At 41.7% G+C, this 16,612-nt stretch overlaps 1 protein-coding gene across 1 annotated transcript in view; it reads left to right on the top strand.

The window, feature by feature from the left end:
- Window positions 1–2,997: 2,997 nt before the first annotated feature.
- The window catches only part of FOXO1 (forkhead box O1), a gene marked incomplete at its 5' end in the record, with an annotated part of 108,739 nt that continues 95,124 nt past the window's right edge, over window positions 2,998–16,612 (top strand). The window contains one exon of the mRNA XM_081082827.1: window positions 2,998–3,639. Within this exon, the coding sequence (XP_080938953.1) occupies window positions 2,998–3,639 (642 nt within the window). The remainder of the gene's footprint in view (window positions 3,640–16,612) is intronic.

Consider the following 16,612-nt stretch of genomic DNA (forward strand, 5'->3'; position numbering starts at 1 on the left):
CTGAGCTACACTGGCTGGGCTGTTTTATATATTTTTAAATTCACTTAATACTTAATTAATACAGGACAGCTGGATTTTCCTACCTACTTTTGCATTCAATCTTTTATGACATCACATATCATGCAGATTCTGAAAAACTCCACTGCACACTTATGAGAAAATCAGAGTGCAAAAGGTATTGTTTTACTTTTGTTATGAAAAGTATTTTTGTCTTGAGCAGTTTCTGGAGCATACTTTGAGAATCATGACTCTATCCTTAGGAATATATAGGGAGTTTTCAAAAGCCTCTATGGGAATCTCATTTCCCAAATTTTCTTTTCTTTTTTTTTTAAAAAAATATATTTTATTGATTTTTTACAGAGAGGAAGGGAGATAGAGAGTTAGAAACATCGATGAGAGAGAACCATCAATCAGCTGCCTCCTGCACATCTACTGGGGATATGCCCGCAACCCAGGTACATGCCCTTGACCAGAATCGAACCTGGGACCTCTCAGTCCACAGGCCGACGCTCTATCCACTGAGCCAAACCGGTTTCGGCTTCCCAAATTTTCTTAAGTTTTTTGGTCCACCTCTTGTTTGCTTCAACTGTTATTGTTCTTAGGCAGCTATGGTGTTATGTTAGACAATAGCCAAGAATTTTATTTATTTATTTTAACAGAAGCACTAGAGATAGGGCTTATATCACTGAATGAGCTCTCAGTTAGATCTAATAAAGACAAGTACTGTGAATGGGGCTTTTCTAGGGAGCTGCAAGACAAATCAAATAATAACAATTCTCTGAAGATGAGGCTGTCTGAGAGTCTCAAATCCATTTCCATCCTCCCAGCGGCTGCTATATTGCTGGTTTCCACAGCCAACATGGTTGCAAGGTAAGATGCCATTTTTTCAAGTGAAGAACTAGCTGTAAGAAAGAAGGTTTTTTTTTTTTTTTTTGGTTTGTTTTAGAATTGGGAGCTGTCATTTTGGACAAGCTATTTAAAACCCTACTGTCAATCTTCCATCCTAAGAGATCCCATCCCTCTGAAAGGAAATGCTTCCATATTCCTCCTAAAAAAGGCAAAGCAAAACAAAACTTGAAAATTGTTTCTTCTGCTCCCTGAGACAGAAGGACCATTGTCTTCCTACTTTTGGCCCATTGACCTCCACAGGACGTCCTGGACCTGGATTCCAGATGCGGAAAGTGGGTGGGTAGATTGACGCACGTGGCAAACAGCGTAAATTAGGAATCTGGGGGTGGGGCAGGGCTGTACCTCAAGACTCTATAGAGTTTTTACTTCTCAACACCTCATCATTTCCATTCTAAATAGCAAAGAAATTAAAGTTAAACTTAATTAGGGGTATGTAATAAAGGGACAAGTTTCTCACTAAACGTTCTCCTTTTCCTTGCCCTCCCTGTACGGACTCGGAAGACCATCTGAGCTTCTCGCCTAGAAGAGGTTTCTATACAGGGAATGAGGTCTAGGATTTGCGTGTGAAATAGGGTGGCATTTGCCAGGCCGAGCCCCTTTCCCCCTGATTTCTGGGCGTTTAGGTCAAGAATGGGGTGCGTGAACATGGCCGGTGGCTGCTGGGCTGGACCACTGGCCCCGGACCAGACCGAGCCGCAGAGGCTCGGCTAACGGGAGCGGACAGGTGTGCTCGGAGCGGAGGCGGCGGGAAGGTGCTGGACGCGCGGGCTCAGCCCTCAGAACCCGGCGCCGGGGGCGTGCGCGGCCCACGCGGTCGGAGGACTTGACAGATCGCGGAGAAAAGAAAACAAAAAACCAAGCCAAAGCCCAGCGGCTGCCCCACGTTTCTTTGCAAAGAAATCGTGGGTGGAGCTCCGAGCCGGACGAGGCAGTAGAATTCCGCGAGGCCGCCTCCGCCCACCCAGCGCCCCCGGACCGCGGCGCCTCCCCCGGCCGGCTTCACCCCGCTTAGGGCCCGGAGAGGGAGTGGAGCAAAGCGAGCGACTCGTCCTTCTGGTACTTCCCGGCTTCGCTCCTCAGTAGTAAACAAAGTGTGGCCGCCGCCTCCACGCTGGTTTGCCTCCTAGCAATCAAACACTCAGAGGGCGAGAGGCTCACAGAAACACTTGAGAATTACCAGAAAATAACATTAAAGAGAGAGAGAAGGGAAGAGAGGCAAGAGAGAGAAGAAGGAGGCGAGGAGAGAGGGAAGAGAGAGGGAGGGAGGAAGGGGGCGAGAGAGAAAAGACAGGGGAAAGGGAGAAGGAGAAAAGGGAGGAGGAAAGAGAAGAGCCGGGGGGGGGGGAGAGGGAAGAGAGAGAGAGAGAGAGAGAGAGAGAGAGAGAGAGAGAGAGAGAGAGAGAGAGAGAGAGAGAGAGAGAGAAAGAGAGAGAGAGAGAGGCGAGAGAGAGGGAGAGAGAGGGAGAGAGAGGGAGAGAGAGGGAGAGAGAGACACCCCATTACCCCCTACCAACCCACTGCCACCTCCCGGAGGAAAACAGGCCCCGCCCAGGCCGACGTCCACTGGCTGCCCCGGTGGCGGTGCTGCGCGCTCATTGGCCGCCCGAGCTGTCAGTCAGGGGCGGGCCGGCGCGCGCGTCGCAGCGGGAGGGGGTGGCGGCAGATCCCGTAAGTCGGGCGGCCGCGTAGTCGCTGTAGCCTCCGCTGCCGCAGCCACATTCAACAGGCAGCAGCGCTGTGGCCGCGCCGCCGAGGAGAGCGAGCAGCCCGCGGCGACCGTCAGTTGTCCAGTCCGCGGGCTTTGTCAGCAGGAGCGCGGCGCCGGTGCTGCCCGAGCCCGGCGACTCTGGCCTGCCGTCCCGTCGGTGCAGCGGACCCGGAGGAGTCTAGTTGTTGATGGACTCGTGAAGTTAAGTTCTGGGCTCGCGCTTCCACTTCGCTGCGCCTTTCTCGCGGTTTCCGTCCGCTCGCGGCACCGACCTCGCCCCCAATCTCGGACCAGCTCTTCGCGCCCCTCCCCCCTGGACCCCGGTCCTGCGCTCTACCCCTTCTTGGTTCTCCCGGGCTGGGGGAGGGGCGGGGGTCACCATGGCCGAAGCGCCCCAGGTGGTGGAGATTGATCCGGACTTCGAGCCGCTGCCGCGGCCACGTTCGTGCACCTGGCCGCTGCCCAGGCCGGAATTTAGCCAGTCCAACTCGGCCACCTCCAGCCCGGCGCCGTCGGGCAGCGCGGCCGCGAGCTCCGACGCCGCCGCGGGCCTGCCCTCGGCGGCCGCTGTCAACGCCGACTTCATGAGCAACCTGAGCCTGCTGGAGGAGAGCGGGGACTTCCAGCAGGCGCCTGGCTCTGTGGCGGCGGCCGCGGCGGCGGCCGCGGTGGCGGCGGCGGCTGCCGCGGCGGCTGCCACCGGGGGGCTGTGCGGGGACTTCCAGGGCCCGGAGGCGGGCTGCCTACACCCGGCGCCGCCGCAGCCCCCGCCTCCCGGGCCGCTGTCTCAGCACCCGCCTGTGCCTCCCGCCGCTGCCGGGCCGCTGGCTGGGCAGCCGCGCAAGAGCAGCTCGTCCCGGCGCAACGCGTGGGGCAACTTGTCCTACGCCGACCTCATCACCAAGGCCATCGAGAGCTCGGCCGAGAAGCGGCTCACGCTGTCGCAGATCTACGAGTGGATGGTCAAGAGTGTGCCCTACTTCAAGGATAAGGGCGACAGCAACAGTTCGGCGGGCTGGAAGGTGAGTGGCCTTAGGACGCACAGCAGGACCCGGAGACGGGGTACGAAGCCCCCTACCTCGCCCGAGGTCGCGGTGGGCAGATAAGGCGGTTGTGCATGTTTGCATGTCCTGAAAGTGCAGGGCGCGCGTGCTGGGAGCGGATGAAAATTGGCAGATGTGGGTGGTGGACTTGCTCGGGGCCAGTGGGGGCACAGGTATAAGAGTTCGCGCGCTCAAGTGAGGGTAGGATGGAACGGGGAGCGGGCTCGTTTAAGGGAGTGAGAAAAGTATGCCAAGAAGTGGACATCAAAGCAGGGGTAAAAGTTTTGCCAGTGAAAGGAGAAGGGGGTTCACTGGGAGCTGCTCCCTCACAGCCCGTACGGACTTTTGGGGCTGCTCTTTCACCTCCAGAATCTCGGGGACGAGGAAGGCTCCTTACGGACCTCCTAGCCTTGGGCCGTACTGGGAGCGGTTTCCGCTGCGCTGGGCGAGTATGGGCGCGGCGAGGGGCTTCGGAGCCCCGCCAGCAGGTGGAGGGGGGAGAGGCAGGGCGCGAGCCTGCTTATGGGGGTTGGCCCCACAGTTTTTGGAGGACGGTGTGCATTTTGCTTTGTTTTGATTTTATCCGAAGGGGCCTTGAGTACAGGGAACCGGGCGTGTCGAGCTTGCGGTAGCGCATCCGACGAGTGCAATGTGGTGGCCACAGCCTGCGAAGCCGTGGTGCCGGGCTGCGTGAGGCGAGTTAAAGTTCAAGTGTGACCCTCGGCGGGGGCGGAGGCGGGAGCAGGCGACAGCCAGGGAGGGGCCGAGGGTGCAGGAAGCGAGAACCTTTAAAGGGCCAGCGCGGCTTTTGGCCCGGCCGCGGAATAGCGCGGCCAGCACTTCTCTAGCAAGGAAGTGCCCGCACACTTCGATAAGCCTTTAAATGGGCCCGAAGAGGCTCCCCTGGTATCCTGGGCTGGGGACCTGTAGACCTTTTCTCTCGCTTTGCCACCTCAGTTACCACCAAGCACGGAGGTACAGATCCGAGGGCCTCATCCTGACTGTGCAGGCACCATAAGAAAGATAATCATAATCTTTATATATAGCATAATCCTTGCTGCGCAATTGTTACACCAAGGTTGTTTTATGTGCACTGTCATCCCCGTGGTTATTGTATGTCAAAAAGGTTACGTTATTTACATCGTGTTGAAGTTCCTGGGGAAGGAAACAGGATTTTATTTTTTTCCCAGTGTGTTTTAGAATAAAATTATCACTTACAACTTTATTATTAGGTACCCATGCAACTTAACAAGTGTTTCAAAAAGGTAAAGTGCCTCCTTAGGAGGTTTACATTGTGAGTACGTGAAACACAGAGTTTACTCTTGTATTATTATTTATTGTATTATTTTCCATATGAACAACTGTAAGCCTACTTTACCCCACCCTGTATTCTTTTAAGTCACAAAGTCATAATTGTCTGCCAAGTCCAATTTTACTTAACGTTTGAATTTAACTACTTATTTTACTTGCTCATCTATCCATACTACTTGAGCTATGATAAAGCATTTGCCATTAAATTTTTTATTTTATTTTTTACCATTTAAAGTACAGGGTATACTTACACCATTCTTTTATGTCCTTGGAAATGGGTACATCCTACTTAAACTTGCTGGAATGCCTTTCTTTAAAGGTAGAGAAAGGCAAAGTTTTAGGATTATTTTTAGTTTTGCCTCTCAAATGGCTTTAAGTCGGTATTATTCTTAAACTAGGAATATAACTAAGTTTTAAGATTTAGTGCTTAGTAAAAAAATACAGATAATAAAGCCAAATCATCTGCCAACCATTTTATTAGATTCTTACTTGTTATAATTTTTTTCTCAAATGCAATTATAATTTTATTATTTTTAAGAATTTACTTACCCAAGGTAGCAGGTCTATTAAGTATTAGTTAGGATTATCTGTCTAGACTTGGAGGCCCAGTAGCAGGACCTAGTAGAAACCTAGTGGGGCTTTGGAATGAAGTGCTTCAGGTGTAATCAAGAGTCAGTTGGTGCAAGTCAGATTATAGCCAGTGCATTTTCACTTTGAGTAAATGGGTATTTTAAGAAGAAAAGAAACAACACGAGGTGTTCTAACTCATAACTAAGTCTTCTGGTTAGTTTTCATAAAAATGAGTTACTTGTTAAAACCAAGTTTCACTCAGATCTGAAAGATTTTCCTGTTTTAAAGAATCATAAAAGGAAGAAATTCAGTTGTAAAATGCTAATCAACCCAAACGTAACTGCTTTAGAACTGAAGAGAGGCTGCTTAGGAACACTTAAATATTTACTGTGATGTACTATTAGGAATTAGACTGAATGTTTAGTTAAATATAGTTTCTTGTGTTTTACCTCTTACGGCCTGCCTGAGAATTTGAAAGTCATTTGCATGGACAAAGTTCTTGGGAAACTGTTAAAGGGCTCAAAAACTTCTAGTTCCTTAAATACTGGTTATGTTTTTGGGACATGAATTTTGTATTTGTAGGGATGGTACCTTAAATCTACTTTACACTTGTTTAACATTTATTATAACTGTCATAAGTTGACACATAAAGTAGAAGCTAAAGTTTTTGGAAAACTCAAGATCTTTTAAACCATGTACAGTATTTATAAATAGTGAAACTTCTTTCCCATGACCTATTTTTTTTTTTTTTCAAATAGAAAGCTGTCAGAGTTTGGGAAGTAATATTGTGAGTTCTGACTTTTTTTTTTTTTTTTTTGGTAAATGGTAATTTTGAGTTGGCTCTTGTTTTTTGTTTTGGTATTATTTGCAACACTTAATTTAGGTGAAAAGAATGCTTCAAGACTCAACACATATAAAGAATTTAAATTGTTTTATTACTAAGTAGCTCAGATACTCTTTATTTTGGAATGAAGTTTCTTTAATTTGGTCTGTGAACTGAGAGTACATTTTCTTGCATTTTAAAGTTAATATCTATTCTGTAATTTGTATTTTTAAGCTGTAGGTGAGTAATTTAACTAGTTACAGAGATCCCTTAGCAGGAAGATGGCTGCTTTTTTGCTGCACAGTTACATTTGACTTAAATAATCCTGGTGAAGCCAACTTCTAGTTTGTTTGTTACTGAAATTACCTTAAGGAAAACCCTTTTTTACAGTTAGGTGAAAATTGCAATATATGTATTTGAAGAAAGCATGAGGAAAGAGAATTAAAAGTGGGTAATGATCATGCAGCCAAGTATATATTATTTGCTAAAGATTGAAAATTGTATGAGACTGATGTGAACATGAACATGTCTTATGATAACTTATTTTGTTCAGAAATTCTAAAATAGATGCCAAGACTCATAAGAACTTTATTTTTATTTTGCCTATGTTTTTGTGGCAAAAAGGGGAGATGTGACGGGAGGGGCTTCTATTTTTGAATGATACTGAAAAATTTTAAAAATCATTTTTTTAAGTGGCAAACATTCGAATATTGGTAAGAAAGGTATAAAAGTTCTCATGTAAATTTTAAAAAAGGTTAAAGTTTGTGGAGACCTTCCCATAATTACTGAAAGTCTATTACATTGGCAATGGACACAAATATTGCTAGATATCATGCACTGCACAGGAAATCTGAGTGTACAGTTGAAGTGAAGATAAGGGGAAATAATACTCAGTGGTTAGTTAGAATCCCTAAGAGGCTGGAAAAGTTTTGTCTGTCCTTGCGCTCTTCATCCAGACTCCTAAACTGTAATTCTGCATGACTTACATTCTACCTATCATCTATCTATCTATCTGTCTATCTATCTATCTATCTATCTATCTATCTATGCCACTTTGAGAGAGAGAGAGAGAAACACTGATTTATCGTTCCACTTATTTCATGCATTCATTAGTTGCTTCTTGTATGTATCCTGCCCTGGGATATGGCACAGCCATGGTGTATTGGGACTGTGCTTTAACCTGGCCAAGGCCTGCATGACTTTCTGAGAGAGCAGCTGTCTGTATTTGTCTGGAATTTCTTCGGGAAGCCTGAACTATTTGTATGTTTCTGGAACACTCTGCCCTTGGAAACTACCCAGTACCTGGCATCATGGGAATTTACTTGGCTGTTTTTTTTTTTTAGTATGTGTGTGCTGTAACTTTGGTGCTTCCTGGAATTCTCTTGGAAAGGCAGTATAAACCCCATGGTGATTGGAGAGAGCAAAGGAGTTTGCAAATATAGGGAGTATCAGCGAACGCAGTGGTTTTAGTCCTGCTTCTCTGCAGTTTAAAATTTGCCTTGGCCCTCATAGGAACAACTTGCAGAGACTTGCCCAAACCCCCTGGGGTGTTTCTTTGGTCAGATAACTATCTTTTTTCTGTGCATACAAAATTCTGAAGTTGGTGTGGTTCGCAGTTGTGAAACAGAGAGGACCAGATGAACTTGAAAAATGTTTATTTTGGTGTCGAAGGGATGCAAGCTTGTATTTCAGTGGGTATACTGTATACAAATGTACTAAAGATTGGAAGAAGTCTCCCTTTTTGCTAATTCCTGATAAGGACTAACAGAACTTGTCAGTGGCACAGAAATTTTTTGCAGAGAATTACTCCTTGTTATTTGTGGTCTTCTAAGGAACATATGAAACAAGATAATACATTTTTGTGTATTGGTGATTTCATATGATTCAACCTTTTAGGAAAACCCTTTTTCCATTGGCACTTCACTTTCTCCACGCAATCTACTTATGATTTATCAATTTACCTGTGAGTTAAAGCACTCTAAGTACTGAGTTTTGGGTTGAGTTATCTTTGCCAATTGGAAGGTATTTGGCTGCCTTCCTTTTTAAAATTTCTTTTTCATCTGTTATATAGCTTTACTATAAGCTAAAGAAAATTAAAAAGTATTTTTGATATTAAGCCAAATAAAATTAGGATGCCATATCTGCAACAGTTATTATTATTTCAGCTTATTATTTAGTGAATTTTCACCATAATGCATTACTGAAGGACATACATTCAACATGTGTCCTTTAGTTCAGGCTGTATCCATTACAGGGGAAAAAAACACAGTGAGACAGAGCTGCGTGATAAGCTTCTGCAGTCCCAAATTCTGTGTTTCAATGATTGTTGAAGCTGCACTCTTTATGGTCAGTAGATAAAAAAGGCTGTCAGGAGAGTGAGTCTTTCTCTTTCTCATTTTCTGTTGACCACTCTGTATTTTCTTGTCTTGGACTAGAGTATGTTGTATTATACTCATCCTCACCCTTCATTCTGACTTCTCCAATTGCTTTACTCACGATTTTTCCTTCTCCTATGCTAAGTCATGAGTATACGTTGGGACGACTTGTGATCTTTTTCTCTGGTTGTTTTCTAGATGACTTACCCCTCTATGGTTCTATGTCTCCAGGTACTAAAAACCATAAATGTCCTACTTTCACCTCAAATTCAACATGTCTAAACCTAAGCATACAATATTTCCTCTTCCTCTCAGATGAGGTTCCTGTCTTGAGTTCCCCGATTTGGTTCTTGGTCTACTTAGTTCTTTCCCTAGTTTTTAAACCTCTATGTCCTCTTCACTCTTCTATGGGTTCAATGTCCCCTAGTCTGTTAACTCTTTAAAGTTTTTTGAGGCTTTCCTGTATTAGCTTCTAATTATTCCCCGAGGTTAGCTCTTAATTCAGGCCTAGACCATTTTGTCCTTAGGATTTGGATCATCTGTGCTTTTACTGGAAATTCCAAAAATTTTGCTTATAGTCTTCACGGCTCAAGTTCCACCAACTTTTATTCTTGGCTTGTGCTGGAAGGCATTTTTGCTTTGCCTGAGTTTGAACTGAGCTACACCAGCCAGGGCAGTCCATCTTAATTTTAAAATTTGTTTTTGGAATGATGGACTGGCATTCATAAAGACATGAAAATAGGGGAAGTATCAGAGTGATGGATATATGAAATACAGAAAGCTTGAAAGGTATAGGTAGGTTCTGGCTGGTGTGGCTCAGTGGTTCTATTCTTGGTCAGGAAGGTCACAGTTCTATTCCTAGTCAGGGGACATGCCCTGGTTTTGGACTTGATCCCCTGTGGTGGGGTGTGCAGGAGGCAGCCATTCAATGATTCTCTCTTATCATTGGTGTTTCTAGCTCTATCTCCCTCTCCTTTCCTTTTTTTTTTTTTTTTTTTTTAAATATATTTTATTGATTTTTTACAGAGAGGAAGGGAGAGAGATAGAGAGTTAGAAACATCGATGAGAGAGAAACATCGATCAGCTGCCTCCTGCACATCCCCCACTGGGGATGTGCCCGCAACCCAGATACATGCCCTTGACCGGAATCGAACCCGGGACCCTTCAGTCCGCAGGCCGACGCTCCATCCACTGAGCCAAACCAGTTTCGGCTCCTTTCCTTTTTGAAGAAAATATAAATACACACACACACACACACACACACACATACATAGTATAGATAGCAAAGTCTTGTCAGACTGAACTTGGGCGTTATGATGAAAGTAATGTGTTGTAAGACCAAATTTTTCTATGAAATGGTATCTTTGTTTTTGTAATATAAGAAATTATAAAAATAGGATTACATTTTTAGTTTTTTTAAGTGCAACTTAGAAACACTCTCATGTGTAAATATAGACCCATGGACTGCAATTTAAAGCCAGTAGTATATTGCATTTTAAAAAATTTTACATTCAATATTATTTGGTAGCATGCTGCATTTGATTTAAAACTGACATATAGAATTTGGTAATACATGAAACAGATTACATAATTGACTTAATATGAATAGTGGGCATTTACAAAATATTTAGGTTTTTGCTTAGTCTGTTTTTGAAAAGTAACTTTCATGTATTAGGAGCAGAGTGATTCACACACAGAAATATTACTATTGAACATAATTCTTGTTTTTTTGAAAAATGAGAATTTCTCAAGTTAAAGTTAGAAATCTCAAAATATACTCAGGGTAACTGAAAACTATACTGACTTAAAAAGATGTTTTAATATTTAAATATCAGTTAAAAATATATTTTATTGACTTCAGAGAGGAAGGGAGAGGGAGGGAGAGATAGAAACATCAATGATGAGAGAAAATTATTGATCAGCTGCCTCCTGCACGCCCCTTACTGGGGATCAAGCTTGCAACTCAAGTATGTGCCCTTGCCAGGAATTGAACCCGGGACCTTTCAGCCCACAGGCCAATGCTCTATCCATTGAGCCAAACCAGCTAGGGTTAAATATCAGTTTTAATATTGCATTAGCTGAATATTGGATATCCTGGATATACTAGATCTTTACTACCCCAAGTACAGGAATAAAGGAGATTATGAAATGCTTCAATGGATCCAGAGGAGGTTAAATTTGGCTAAACCCAAAACTGATGCCAAGCAGACAGACATTAACTGAACGTGTTCAGAATACTTGTCTGACTAGTTTATAGTGAACTGTTTTACTGTTATGTTTGTACCTATAGTAGCAGACTATACTTTATTAAAAAGTTACTCTGTGGTCTGGGGACAGTGAAACAAAAGTAGACTGAATAGCTCCCTACTGTAGGGTTTTATTAAATGTGTAAGTTATCTTTCACATACACAAAATAGCTTCCTAAGCACACTTGCGTGATTACTAATGATGTTAGGGTAAACTAGTTAAACCAAGTAGGAAACAGTATGGACTTGGCCAGTCTAATTTTCCCTGTTACTGTTTGTAGATCTAGTGAATTTCAAAAAATTGCAGCTCATCTTTGCTCTTTTCATTCCATAAGCAGAGAGAAATATAAAACATCATCCTTCAACTTAAGTCTCATCTTGGTTCTAATATTGAAGAGAAGTGTGGGGTCCTATCTCCCTCTGGAAGGAGAGGCAGAAGTCAATTTGTAGATCTCTGGGAAGATATGTTATATCTACCAGGTAGCTTGTCCCTACTGTTGTTAAGTCACATGAGGTTTTTAATTCTTAGGGATAGTGAATGGTGTATTTGTCTTCTCAGATGAGGATGCCACCTCTAAAGTGTGTGGCTCATTTGTCTGCACTGCAGCATCTGTGACCTGGGGTGTGCTGTTACCTCCAGCAAGCTTCATGTAGGGAAATCTCGAGGCTGTCACCTTTTTGAGTGTGACTTGGTTTCATTATTTCTGTATGTTGAGACCTAAAATGAAAATACTTTTCTGCAGTGATTAATTTTCCCTCCAGATGATATTTATCTTAATTATAGTGTCGTTTTTCTGTGTGACTTAAGTTACAGAACTGCTGCCCAGTTCATCTGATTAAAACAAAGCTGTGATGAATAAGGAGGGGGGAAATTTGATTAAGCATCAGGGTTGAGAAAAAAAAAAAAAGTTGTTTACAACTGTCATCCTAAAGTTGTTACACAGTTGTCTTTGCACTGCTGGTGAGAGGCCTCATTATTGGTTTGCTGACTTAAACATTTGAAAGTAGCTAAATGAACCTGGCATCAGGAAGGGGAGGACCTCAGTGGTGCATTTTTGTGACAGCAGTAAAAAAAAAGTTTAAAGTTTCTAGGAGCATGAAGGAAGATAAAGATCTTGTCAGTAGCTTGTTATTTCTCCAATAATTATCTGAGGCCTGGAGGCACTTAATTATGCTTCCTCTGTCCCTGCTCCCTCCCAATAGTTTTCCTTTTTTAATCTAGAAAATTAGTGCCTTTCCTCCACCAGTACCATGCCACAGAAGCCTGTGTGAGGTGGATTGAAGGAAGTTCTATCTTATCTGAGTGAGAAATCCCTGCAGACATAATGGGAGGGAAGGTCTTTTCTCTCCCCAGTGATGATGAAGGTAAGAGTGAAAAGGAAAGGCATACCCTTCATTTCGCTTCTGAAAAGAAATGCATTGGATTTTAAATTCAATTTGGAGAGATAAAATATAATTGGATTACATAATTTCTATGCTTGTAAATATTGTGCCCTTCAAATCTGGAAAACATAACCACATAAATATTTGGAAATGGTCTATACAAGTAAATATCAAATACCTCTCAAGCTGTTAGGTTGCTTGGAAGTAAGGTCAAAGGAAATGATTTGCATAGGGTTTAGCTAGAGACTCTTATTTTGGCAGATTCTTGAGGTAGTGAGCATCAAATGTGGATTTTATTGTACTATTTTGACAGGAAAGGAATATTTTTCAGCTATTCTCATATAACCTTAAGGTGTAGGATTGCATTAAGATAAATGCATCAAGATAGGTGCATTCACTCACCACAATTTGTATCATAGATGATGTATCTTGTCTTTTTGAGGCTTAATTTTCAGAATCACTGATTTGTCACAGCAGTGAGGGTTCGGTGTCAGGTTTCAGCCAGTGGTTCTGTAATTTGATTAGAGGAGAAACCCAAGTATTACATCACCTGTCTCTAGCAGGGAACCTCCCTCTCTGAAGGGGGTTGAGGTAGAGGCAGTGGAGGGGAACTTGTAACTATCAACTGAAGTTGTTTATGTGCTCAGCACCAAGCTGGGAGCATTTCTCTAATTTTTTTCTAAGCCTTTTCTCTGGATGGGTAGATATGCATGCCATCATACTATTTGCATACAGTGAATGTGAAAGCTTCCTTTGAACCAGTCTACTTTTATGTAATCTGACCTAATTGATCTTTCTCCTTCAATCTTTTGCGAATTTAACTTTCTCTTTAGTGGCTCATTATGACATTTGCATACATTGAATATACTCTCATTCTCTTCTGTTACCTGTGCAACCAAAGTTTCTTGAGCCCTTTTAGAAGTCATGAAATAGAATTATGTAGTGCCTAGATTTCTAGCTACTTATATGTGTGTGTGTATATATGTATTTTTTATATAAGATGTTAATGTACAGGGTGGGGCAAAAGAAGGTTTGCAGTTATTTATATGGAAAATAATACAAAAATTTAAAAACAACAAGAAAAAACTATTTTGTGTACTCAGAACTGTAAACCTACTTTTGCCCTAAACAATTTATGTGCGTTAGCATTAACATGCAGGCTTTGAGATTATGATGTAATACTGATTTTAGACACAATATTTGATGGCTTTACATTTTAGAAGAGGCCCCCAAAATGGTTTTGATTGCTATTTTTGTTTTCTTCTGAAGTACTTGATAATTTAAAAATTAATGCTAAGGAAATTTATTAGGGTTAAAAATTTCTGTAATTAGGCATGTCTTGATGATATTTACATCCTTTTTTTTGTAATGGATACTTCCCCAGTTACTCTATAGTAGTTCTGTAATATTATATTCCAGTATTGTTGGGATATTTCTTCAAGGTGCTTTATATTTCTTGAAATGCCATGTTAACACTTTTCCTAATGACTGAGGACATACTAAAGAAAAAAAGTAAAAGGAAAGCAGAATTCAGATTATTAAAAAAAGTTAAAAAACAATGTTGTCACGAACTTCAAGAATTACCCTGCCCTCAATAGTCCCCCACCTTCTGTCACTGCCTTTCAGAGATGGCTCGTGTTCATGATCTGAATTTCCACTGTGGTGTCTAACTCAGGAGTAAGTATTTTTAAAGCGATCTGTTCAGTTTAGTTGAGTTTCAAACCATTTAATAAGTAGTTTGGATATTAAAGTTTGTGCCATTGCATCCCTTAATGTGATTGCTTTAAGCTAAAGGTGGAGGATGTGAGAGATATAGAATAAAATGGAGGTAATTTTAAATTAATGTAGCCTCTATTTATGCCGAATGCTTTTTCTTTATAACCTATGGGCTGGTGAACGTTTGAAGTTAATTTCAGAATTCATTACCTTTTGATTGTATACATTATACATTGTATTTTAAGAAAAAATTTAAAAATAATTGTGCCATGTGATCCCGTTGAACAATGTAAATGATCTTGGGTTATATCAGATGTTGAATATATTCATAAAAAGACCCTACTTAATTTCTTTTGTGATGAAATTATGGAATCATTTTAAAGACAAGCTGTTTTTTGATGGCCATGATTTTTAGCCTAACCATGACTTCCACCTGAACACAAGAAGAGAAAAGGAAAACACATTAAATAAAGGAAGTCATGAGCTGAGATCTATTCTACTGCGATTGACAAGTCAGGCCTCCAATTAAGCCTCATTTACACTCCCCACCCTCATTTGTGTTTCAAATAACTTTTAAGACTGGGAGGAAAAAGTAATGAAGTTGGAGGGATAAGATGAAAACTTAAAATAGTTCAGATTCTAAGGTAATGAATGCACCTTCTAAAGGATTCCTTTCATGACTAAATTCTTTGTTATTCTTAACTGTGAATACACCTCTGGGATTTGAAATGGAGACTCACTCACCTCCTTTAGTTACCTTCTTTATTAAGCTTACTTCTGCCAGTTTCAGGAACTCACTTAAAAAAAAGATGTTGAATTTTATTAAGCAAACTGCATGACCTGCCTTTAGAACAAAAGCTCACCACTTTTGGTGAGATGAGCTTGCTCTCTGAGGCTGCTATCTTGCTGCTGTGGCCTGAAACACATTAGCAGCCACCTTCCTGAAGGACCTGTACAGGGCACAGAGCATCTTGATCTCACTGATAAGAACATAATGACTTGTTAGATCACATTTATTGTGCAAATGAACTTGAATGTCACCAAGACAGCATACCTGTGTAGAATTAAAAGACTTAAATTTTCTTTTGGATTTAATGCCCCTCCCATGTTTTTTATTAGGTTATAGCTTTTGGATTTATAGCTACTAATTCTGGCTATAAATATGTCAATACAATTTTTTTTTTTGGTCAAATATAGGGCATGACCTTTGACATCTTGCTTGGCTATGCCTGAGAATTTGACAGCCTTCAATTTAAATGGAATTCCCTTGCTTTGTTTCCTATGATAGTGTGGGAAATACACTTTTGGCTGTTTCAACCAGAGGTGGAGGAAGACAGGAAATAAGTAAAATTGAAACACACAAAGAGGGTATTAATTATTCCTGTGGGTGTGGTTTAACTGGCATGCTTTTTTATAGGAGTCAGAACCTACAAAAGTAGTTAGTGCAGAATACTGAGAAAATGCTATAATATTTAGTTTTGTTTTCTTTGATCGGGACTTGACTAGCTTGACATTTTAGCGCCTTTGAGAACTGTTTTGCATTTAAGTACACATGGTAGAAAGAACTAAACTCCCTGTCATGTCTTTTTATGATGCTTTTACCAGTCTTAACTGTGCTATCAGCAGCAGAGAAATGTGCAAAAGGAACCACATTTGCACTTCTCCCATGAGGGAGGAGAGGATTTTGCTGCTACTTACTAAAAGTTTACATGTGTGATTCTGTTTCCTGAATCTAATCAGAACCACCATAAAAAATTATCCCTTTTATCTTGTATGCATATATGCATAACCCCTTGACACAGGTAGTAGTGTGGTGAAGACCTGAGGTGGGGCAGGGGATTAGGGGCTGAGGGTGCGGGCGCGGGCTAGAAGGGGTCAATGGGGAGAAAAAGGGGACATCTGTAATACGTTGAACAATAAAGATTTAAAAAAAAAATTATCCCTTTTGAATTGTCATGAAATTAAAATATCTAACATTTGATGTAGAATGAAATCTTGAAGCTAGAGTTTTACAGTATTTCTCTTTTAAAAGTCACAATAGTCAACTTTTGCTTTAACTGCTTTAAACGGAATATCATGATTCCCCTGCCCCATTTTCCCTCAGTCTACTAATTTGTTTTTTGATCATTAGTTTGTTTTTGTTTGTTTGTTTTTTAATTTTACTTCCCATCTAAGGCTAATACCCAGGGTACATTAGTTAAAAATGTAGGTTGTAGTCTTATCTGTTCTGTTCTCAGTTATCCACTAGTTGAAGAATGCCACATGTAGCCTTCTGAGCTTTTGAGGATATACATCTAAATGGCTCCTGTTATAAGGGCACTTATTTTTTATCATCTCCTACATTCTTCCCTACTTTTTAAACTCCTCCTTTGCTTTTTCCTCCTAATTTTTAGCCCCCTCATTCAAATATTTGATTTTAATAAATTTCTCCCATGTGTTAATGTAAATTAAGTGAAAAGTTCCTTTAAAGGTCATTGTTGGTTACTGGTTTGTTCTACTTTATTGCAACAACCCTGTTGTGTTTACTA

This window comes from Myotis nattereri, assembly GCF_964212035.1.
Source record: "Myotis nattereri genome assembly, chromosome: 2".
NCBI lineage: Eukaryota > Metazoa > Chordata > Mammalia > Chiroptera > Vespertilionidae > Myotis > Myotis nattereri.